This window comes from Nanorana parkeri, unplaced genomic scaffold (assembly GCF_000935625.1).
Source record: "Nanorana parkeri isolate BGI_ZX_2015 unplaced genomic scaffold, ASM93562v1 scaffold839, whole genome shotgun sequence".
Taxonomy (NCBI): Eukaryota; Metazoa; Chordata; class Amphibia; order Anura; family Dicroglossidae; genus Nanorana; species Nanorana parkeri.
The window spans coordinates 57,537-67,913 of record NW_017307107.1 but is presented as its reverse complement, the minus strand read 5'-3'; the positions used below and the strand labels follow the sequence as shown (position 1 = coordinate 67,913).

General features: G+C 43.6%; 1 protein-coding gene across 1 annotated transcript in view; it reads right to left on the bottom strand.

Annotated features, from left to right (window-relative positions):
- The window catches only part of GRIN2A (glutamate ionotropic receptor NMDA type subunit 2A), a 302,511-nt gene extending 295,705 nt beyond the window's left edge, over nt 1-6,806 (bottom strand). The window contains exons 1-2 of the mRNA XM_018565387.1: nt 6,759-6,806; nt 5,970-6,562 (exon numbers count right to left, since the gene is read on the bottom strand). Coding sequence (XP_018420889.1) covers nt 5,970-6,562; nt 6,759-6,806 — 641 coding nt within the window. The remainder of the gene's footprint in view (nt 1-5,969; nt 6,563-6,758) is intronic.
- Between the last annotated feature and the right edge of the window lie 3,571 nt (nt 6,807-10,377).

Genomic DNA, 10,377 nt, shown 5'->3' with positions numbered 1-10,377 from the left:
ACACTAGGGAGGGGAGGGCAAACAGAAGTTATGGAGCTAAGTGCATGCCTACCTGACAGACTTCCTGCCTTTCATAATAAATATGCTTTATTCATGACTTTAGAACAGCAGAAAACTGAATGTGCACATTTTAACCACTTGCTGTCTGGGGAATTTTTTTACATTTGAACACACATGATAATATATAAAGTTTTGGCTAGAAAACAGCTTCAAACCGAAATTAAAATTTAGTGCACAGAAACATAATATAATACCCAATTTTTTGGTAAAAAATGAAAAACGGGGTCATGCCAGGTAAATAGATACCAAACATGTCAGGCCTTAAAATTGCGTTCGCCCGCTAAGCTGCAAAAAATGAAAATACCCCAAATTTCCCATAGGGAACATTTTAAACACGTTTACCGCTCATCAGTTTAGTGCTAACAGTGATTGATGGCCCTAGAATTATTGCTCTCACTCTGACATTTGCGGTGATGTGCAACATGTGTAGCGCAATTGTCGTTTTCGCACGTAGGAGCACCGACGTGTATATGTGTGTGCACGTGGGGGCGGGGGACTTTTTATTGTTGTATTTTTTTAATGCGACTTTCATTTTTAAACACTTTTTTTACACTAACGCTCTTGCTATCACATAGGGGCTAACAATCACCCTATGTAATATCAGATAGGGTGTGACAGGTCCTCTTTATGGAAACATCAGGGGTATTTCAGACCCCTAATGTCACCTAGGGACAAATATTGAATGCACGGATGACTTGGAATACACATTTTAACCAGAGCTGCAACAACTATTGGATTTAGTAGATTAAAATCGACAATGGAAAACATTGTCAACGTTTTCCATCGTCGATTAGTCACATCTATATATACAGGAAACGACCAATTTATACCCCAAGAACCATCACAATGATGTCAGAAACCACCATAATTAAAAAAGAATAACAGATCACTGCCAAGTGTAATAACAAAACATTTTTTTAACTATGGCGGTTTCTGACATGCTTTTGACTGAGTGCTGGTGATCTGTGTCTCTACGATTTTGGTAAACACAGCGCCATCTGTGTAATCACTACGAGCATCACGACCACTAATCAAGGTCCAATTGCTGTAAGGAGTGCAAGTGACACATCATAACATTTCATAAATTCCAGACATTAAGGGTTAAAGGAAAACTATTGTATAAAAAAGGCATGAGGACCTGGACACTGCCACAGAAGACATGCACCAATGGCATAATTGTTTAAAAAAGATATCACACAGGGAAGAGTTAATCAGGGCAGCCATCAGAAATTTTGGGGCCCCTTACATGGCTTTAGGCCGCCAACTGTCGCCACACTGAGCAAGTCACACTGTTATTATTATACATTTATATAGCTCTGCAATATACCACCATGCTTAACAGAGAACACTGAGCCAGTCACATCAGTATCTGTACCAGAGGAGCTTACACTCTAATGCAGAATGGCACTGGCTGTTGGGGGACTACAAATCCCAGCAACGATAAATTGTAGCTGGTGGTATTCTGCATTGCGCTATGTAATGTATTACTGCTGGGATGTGTTGTATTCCTCCATATCTGGTGGTATTCTCCATTGTGCTGTATAGAGGAATACAACAAATCCCAGCAATACAAAATACATACAGTGTATAATGTATTGCTGGGATTTGTATTTTTCTATAGCTGATGGTACATATGCAGCACAATATACCATCAGCTATAGAGGAATACAACCAATAACTATCCCAGCAATACATTTATACAGCATGTGGGGAAAAGTGCAGGTAGTCTTACCTGCACACTCTTCAAGCAACTTTACTTTCTTCCCCTGGGACTGTTGGCAGCTGCCGTTCCCTCACGCTGCAGTCTCCCTGCAACGACATGATCATCTTGGCGGGAAACGGCGGGAGAGAGCTCAGAGCTGGGTGAGGCGGCAAGGAGGTACGGCGTGAAGCATGCAGCGCGTGTGGAGCCACAAACTGGGGCAACTAATCGAAAGCCGACTAATTGATGATGAAAAACGTTGTCATCATTTCCCATCATCGATTAGTCGGCTTTCGATTAGTCGAATAGTTGTTGCAGCCCCAGTCACATCAGTCTTTGTACAGAGGAGCTTACACTCTAATGCACAATGGCACTGGCTGTAGGGGGACTACAAATCCCAGCAATACATTTATACAACAATGCAGAATATATGAATTGGACTCCGGGCTTAGCAACCCGCTGGACTCCGGGCTTAGCAACCCGCTGGACTCCGGGCTTAGCAACCCGCTGGACTCCGGGCTTAGCAACCCTCTGGACTCCGGGCTTAGCAACCTGCTGGACTCCGGGCTTAGCAACCCGCTGGACTCTGGGCTTAGCAACACGCTGGACGCAGGGCTTAGCAACCCGCTGGACGCAGACCGACCTGAGAGTGACCCTGCAAAGCCCACCATAGATGCTGCACAGCCTGACACTCTCTAAGGTGGGCTCTGCAGGGGTCTCAGGTGTGCTGGTCGGGGCTGCATCTCCCGGCCAGCTCCTCTTACCTGCTCCTGCTGCCTGTAAACCTGGCCTCTTCTGCCACCGGAGTGGCCGGAAGTGACGCAATATCACTTCCGGCCGGTCCGAGATCACAACACTGTGGCGCTGCTGGAGCCTTAGCCTTCTCCGAAGCCGCTGGATCGGCACTGCTGAGGCCCAGCACTGCTAGGGCCAGGCCTCCTCCGGCGCTGCAGGGACCCAGCCGCATCCTCCTTGCCTGTCACTGTCGGCCAATACCCATGTAAGGGTCCCGGGCCCCTTACAAGAGTATTGGCCATACCCCCCTGATGGCCACACTGGAGGTAAGTAACGGTATGATGTTCAAGTATAGCCTCAGCAACAGCATACTCTGGCAGTGTATATTTGGCTGTGGAATTGATTTTTTTTCTTCCACAATTTGCTTGGCTTACCTATAGTAACTGTAGCAGCACCTCAACCTGATTAATGATGTGCTTTTTTTAGTTATTTTTAGCTGCAACACTATTATCAAACAGTAGTAGGCTTGCTTTGACCCGCCTATAGAAATTGTCCAGTGGTTCACTGAGGGTGTCGTTGTTCTTACTAATGCAAAACTCTCCAGCCACTGGCCTATGTCTATCAAACTCTAATTTGGAATGTATAGATTGTAAATTATACAGCATTTCAAATTGACCAGCAGCAGGACAACTTTATTAGCAAGCCCAAATATACTAGAGACAAAGAGCACATACAGAGGTTTTACTATAAGATTTAGTTTCATCAGTGAAAAACTGGCCTGCAGCAGGACAAATTCAATCAGAGATAATAGGGCTAACTGACGTTAATAACCCTTTATGAAGTCAAGTCCCAAGTGGTTTTAACCCCCAAAACATTGTCAGTTGCACCCCCACCTCCCTGCTTCAAGGTCTCTGGTATTTAGGGTCCATTCACACAATAGCATTGTGTTAATCACACAATAATCACTGTACCTCAAACTAGTCAAAATAATTTTAAAAATATGAAAAAATAATAAAACAATAAGAACAAAAAGGCAGCAGATGGGTTTATTGCCCAAAGAGCTTGCAAGAGCAATTAAAGTACAGTTTTCTAAATGACCCTAATCTCTCCATGCAGTTTGTCCACTTTCCCTATCCTTTCCCTACAACAGCTTCAATACACTGTCCCTAAGGCTGCTCGTGTGCCCCCTCTTTTTAGTCAGGGGGCTGGCTTATCCAAAAACACCCTTATTGGCCAATCTAAACTTTCTGGTCATGATTCAAATGCCATGCAATTATGGTTTGAAAAAAAATTGCCCAGGTGGGACTCAAATTTCAAACCCAAGGTAAGGTCAAATCCAAACCTCATCCCTCCTAACAATATTGTATAGCCACGAAGAAAAGTTTTAGAAGCAACCCTTGCCCAGTATTTTGCTGAAACGTTAACACACTCCAGGCAATTAGGTCTGAAAATGTCATGAGCCTGTTTGTTTGATCACCATTTTGTGTATGCATGCATACAGAGGGATGAGTACAGCAGTTAACTTCATATCACATGTTTAGTGTTCCTACTGCCCACCATAACATAATCTACATTTCCAAGCTTCCTGACAAACCTGAAGTAATCTGCAGTGCAGTGCACAGTGATTTTCATAAGTCAAAATCAAATAACCGAAATCATAAACGGTACAAAATGAAAAATGTTGTTTTCATGTTAAAAAGCTGTTGATTTGGGGGGCGTGGCCTGAGCTGCAGAAGATCTCGGAAACCCACTTGTCCTCACGACTGTGGCAGCTACGGTATTTCTGGATCGATGTCTCCATTTTCGGTGTTTTGTTTTGTTTTTTTCTTCTTCTCCCCCCCTAATTTCATCCTTATACTCCCTCTTGAACGACTCCTCTACCCTCCCACCGACACACTCTATGAGAGCATGGGAACGTGATCTCTCAATATCCTTCACACAACAGGAGTGGGAACGAATTAATTCCCTACTTTTAGGAAGCTCCATGAATGTTCAAGTACAAGAAACTAACTATAAAGTTCGCTCACGCTGGTACAAAACCCCGGGCCCTACTCCATCGCATATACCCAGATGCCTCTGACCGGTGCTGGCGCTGCGACAGAGAAGTGGGCTCTCTATTGCACATTTGGTGGTCGTGCCCAATGATCTCGCCCTTTTGGACGTCGGTCCACACCCTAATTAAAACCATAACCGGAGTCTCGATGGAATTCTCCCCAGCTAGCCTCCTATTATACCATTTCGATGACACACTCCATGTTTCTAAAAAATCCCTCTCAATTCACCTACAGAATGGGGCAAAAACGGTGATTCCTAGACACTGGAAGTCACCATCCCCACCAACGATTCGGGAGTGGCTCTCCTGAATAGATTCAGTAGCGGCCATTGAGGAACTTATCCACTCTGGCAGAGATGACATGTCCAAGTATCTTAAAACCTGGACGTTGTGGCATTTATTCCGAGATTCGGAGGCATGCAAGGATTTAAGATGGTAACACTACTCCTATCTGCTCTGTTCTATGCAGTGCCTTCCTCCTTTCCATCTCTCCCTACTTATGGGTCGGACGGGACCCCTTCCCACTCCTTGTCTTCTCCCCCCACCTTCCTCCCTTCCCCCTATTCTTTCATCTACCCACACTTCCAGACCTGCTTCCTCCTTTCTCATAACTGCCCCCCCTGATCTCCAAACCCTCCTGGCAATGACAGCATCTCATAAACAGTAATCGCCCCCGGTATCCAAACCAGATCGGACTAGCAACGAACAACCTTTGGATAGTACGACAGCTAAACCCTCCTTGTTATAAACCTTTCCAAATGTTTAGTGATCATAGTACTCCCACAGTGTTAGTGGGATCTGTTAATTCTTTGGCCCGCCCGATTGAAGTATACATGTATTCCTTTCCATCCTACTTTGTGACTTAATGTGATACCAGTAAAATGGAATCTGAGCTCCCATGTTGGATCCCACCCAACCAATGCTATTGTACCCCCCTTTCTTTCGGTTTATTGCTTTGTAACACAGTTTTGGATATCACATGGCTGTTTTTGATTATTGGTTTAATGCCTATGTACCTGTCATTGTCTAGGCTCTAAACAATAAACATTTTACTTGTGAAAAAAAAAAAGGTGTTGATTTTCCTTTGGACGGGAGTTCTATTTAATCAAACTCATAATTACCATTATAAATTCCAAAACAGGTGTCAACAGGCATATCTATGTAGGATGCTATAACAAATGTAAGCTTAAATCACATCTACATTACATTTAATGAGAAAAAGCTTCTGCATGTATATCAAATGAAAAGCTTCTCATGGCCTAAACTCATCAAATGTACTTTTTATCAATGATGTAAAGTGCAAAGACTGCTTAACAAATATTCAATGAATATGTTATTATGTAAAAAAGCAATATGTGAGATGAAATGCATAATTTTAACATGCAGTAAATATGATTAATATAAATGTTAAAGTCTTACTCGTGAAGGGTGTGAGCTGGCATTTCATTGCGTTCATCTTCAATATAGCAATTCGTTTTGGCTTCAGGTATTGATGAATAGGTTTCCAACATTGCTGATGCAGCTGTAGTAATAATTCCAAGGCCATCCCTTACTCTTGCTTCCAGGCTATAATCCCAGTCATCATAAGATACAGAAACTAATCCAGAAGGAAATTCGAATGGTATGATTTCTTTGTTCCCCACAACTATGTTGGGTACAATCCAAATGTAACCATATCCCATAAGGCCAAGGGACCGAGATTCTTCAAAAATTTTAAGTGATTCTTCCTTTGAACAATAAAGGAGTATAACAGAAGAATGGATTTTCTTCAGCTGATTTAGCGTTTGTGCATCAGTATATGATGCATCCAAAGTAATTACATTCTGCACTTCCCAATCCACAAAACTATTGTCCACTGTGTTTTTTATGAAACTTATAAAGCCTCGATATCCTGGAAAAGTGCTTGTTATAATAGAAAATACATGCCAGTCATATTCCACCATAATGCTAAGCATGGCGGTAGCCTGCTGAGTGATGGAAGCTCCAAACTGGAAGAATGTAGATGTTGCATCCTGTAAAGAGAAATGTATATATTAGCATACACCAGATACAAATGCGCAATGCTGTTGACCCCAGGTTTTTATAAAACTAACCCTTGTAGTGGGGCTACCCTTGCACTGCAAGGGTTAACTGCTCATTATGGTTGAGGGGGCCAGAAAAAAAATATATACTCACCTGATCCTCAGTCCTGCGGCAGTCTGCACTCACCTCTCTTCCCCTCGACTCTGGCAGTGGTACATTCCTCGGAATCCTCATGTCTAATGCAAGCCTACGTAACCTGCATTAGACGTGATGATGTCAGTCGTTTTTAGAACACTTGAGCCCAGGGGAGAAGAGGCTGCGGGGACTGGTCCAGCAGCCAGACGGGACTAAGGATTACTGAATATTTTCATTAATTGCTTCCCTACACCAAAAAGAGCAATTAACCATTGCAGTGAGGGGGGAAAGGTTAGTTTTTTTAAAATCCTGGAGTTCTTTCTTAAATAGAGAGTGTAAACTAGTTTAGCTGATAAGGACAAAGAGTAATTAAACAATACTGTGCAATGATTATAAATGATGAGTACCATGGCAGCAATAATAATAGATGTAGTAAATAATTTTAGTTCATTTTGAAGTTTCACTATGGGCAAAATCAAAAAGTACATTACATTAGAGTATGATGCAATCTGTCTAGCATTACAGAGCAGGTTTGCTTTTCTGAATCCCCCCACCCCCCAGTAATACTCTTTTATTATCTGTTAATCCTGCAAGTAGATCCATTATTTTTCACTTCTTTTAACACATTCATTTTGCAGTAAAATCACTCAGTAGATTTGTCACACTGTAGTCGGGGTAAGCTTTAAAGAAGAACTCCGGGCAGAAGAAAACTTAACCCTTGCAGTGGGGCTACTGCCGCACTGCAGGGTTAAGTGCTCTTTTCATCCAGGGTCTAAAATAAAAAAGATATACTCAACCAAACCTCGGCTGCTAGACCGGTCCCTGCAGCCTTTTCCCCTCTGCTCCATTGTATTGGACGTGATGACTCACATGTTAACTATGTTAATAAAGGCTGACCATTGAAAGCAGTCCCAGCAGTGTTATAAGGTTTGTCCCAAAACCCAAAACAGTCCCTTTTGCTTGACAGCTTATTCTGCATGTACCTTACATTTGGAAAATATTTACTGTAAGTAAACAAATGTGAAATAATAAAAGGAATTCATATGGTAAACAATATCATTAGAAGTATTAATCCAATAAAGTTACCAGAATACAATATTTTTTTACTGCAGTGGAACTTTGTGTGTTGGCAAAAGATAAAAAATGTGTATACCATCATTCATTTCTCACATATTCATTAGTATAATACATAATTATTAATTTATTTAAAGGCCATGAATTACACACAACTAATCCAGAGTGATGCTGGGCACACACCTTACAACCATCGCAAGACTTTTGTCTTGCGTTGGTTGCAGTGGCGTAACAATTCAATACCGAATGGGCAGTGTGCGCTTGCGCACACCGGCCCGCCCGGCTTTTATCTTACGAACATGCTACACACCCACCGAACATCGCACGATGCTTGGCGGGTTTTCGAACATGTTCATAAGTTAAAAGCCGTGCGACCTTACAGTAGTAGAGGTCGCACGGCTTCCACACACCTTACGATAATCGTACGATCGCGGGATTTTCCATGACTTAACCAGACCTCACTGTCAAATATGTCTCTCTAAAACAGCAACATCAGAATATCCACTCATGGACAGTGCTATTATGGTTTACAGGGTTAATCATCACTAGTAGTTCTGCTCAGCCTGAGAGCAGGGCCAGGAAACTGTATTCACTAATATACAGTATATACACATAGGAAACTTGAATAATGATTCCCCTAGGTAGTGTAGTGATGGGCAAATCTTCCCAGGTTTAGTCCACTAAGGGTTCGACACAGGGGCGGATCCAGAGTCTATTCTCGGGAGGGGCACTGCCAGAAAATTAAGTTTTGCTTACACAACGGTTAATATTAATTATGTTATTATGTTAATAACGGTTCCCGGCCAACCACAATTAAGCCGGCCTTTCAGCAGGCTGCGAATGGGGTTTTGGCAGGCTGGGGGTGGAGCGTGCTGGGGCGGGGCTGGAGAATGCCTCACCCAGCACTGAAGGTACCACATATCACTGTTCGACACATCTTTTTCAAAATGTGATGAACCCAAACCTAACTCCTTGCAGTCTGCCCATCGGAAAAATACGGGCGGGCTGCGGATGCTTCCTGGCGGGTGGATGTACAAGTACATGATTTTTTTTCTGCTCGCAGGCGTGCACGAACAGAATCCCACCAGGTTACCGGCTGTTTCATACAAGCGTTTGGGCCGGTTATCCCGGGCACCGCTGTCCCCCCTGCGGTGCTCGGGACCGAGAACACCGGCTCAGAGGCTGCTAGTAGAGAGAAGGAGATCAGCATTTCCCCCACCGCTTATCTCTCCTCTTTCTCCCTCTAAACGTGGAAGCGATGTGTATTACATCACTTCCACCTTTAGTTGCCATTTCTCTGGCTGAGAGGCAGAGAAGAAGCCGGTGAAGCAAATCTCTGCTTCATCAGCTTCTTCAGTGTCTTAGAGACCCCTGATGTCTCCATAAACAGGACCTGTCATTGTTTTTTAGCTATCACATAAGGGGGCTTTTTATCCCCCTATGTGAGAGCAATCAAATTAAGTGTATAAAAAAAAAGTTTTAAAAAAGGAAAGTCTCATATTGAAAAAAATAAAAAAAACACCCAAAAATGTTTCAAGTCCCCCCGCCCAGGCGTGCAGGCACTTAAATAAATGTAAATACTCATCGGGCGCGCCTACGTTCGAAAACAATGATTACACCACACATGTTACATATCGCCGCATACATCGGAGTGTGAGCAATAATTCTAGGGTCATTAATCACTGATAACACTAAACTGATGAGCAGTAAAAGCTTATAAACCATCGCCCATGGCCAATTTTAGGCATGGTAGTTTTTTTGCGATTTCACGGGTGCACGCAATTTTTAAGCTTGATATGTTGGGGGTCATTGTAGACCACAGATCGCGGTGCCAGGATGCTGTAAACAAAGCAAGCAAGCAGAGTACTGTCTTGTATTAAGAAGGAAATGTATTGCAGGGACAAGTCTATAATGTTGCCACTTTACAGATCACTGGTTCGGACTCATCTGGAGTACGCGGTCCAGTTTTGGTCACCAGTACTCAGAAAAGATGTCCTTGTGCTGGAAAAAGTCCAGTGGAGGGCAACCAAACTCATTAAGGGGATGGAGGACCAGAGCTATGAAACAAGGTTGTTAAAATTAAATATGTTCTCTATGGAAGTAAGGAGATTAAGGGGAGACATGATTTTCTTGTATAAATGTTCAATGGTGATAGCCAATGGCGTCACAAGGGCTGTGCGGGGGGTGCGGCCTGCACCCGGTTGACACCATTGGAGAGGTGACACCAAAATGACTGACAGTCATTTTGGTGTCACCCCCCTCTACAAAGTCGGCAATCGGTCATGAACCGAACGCCCGACAGTATCAGGAGAGAGGAGGGGACCCAGTGGCATACCTTATCCCGTCAGGTGACTGTCCCCTCCGATCTCTGCCGGCATCCATCACCAAGATGGCCGCCTGCAGGTATCAGAAGACTGACGCGCGTGCGCGATGACGTCATCGTGCACGCGTGTTGTGACGTCTCGGCGGGGACTCTCGGTTACCGCTCCGCGTGTCACCCAGCCGCGGGACGCCCCTGGTGATAGCAACATTATTAACAAATTCTTCACGGTTAACCCCATAACAAAGACTAGAGGCCACCACCAAAAACTGGTGA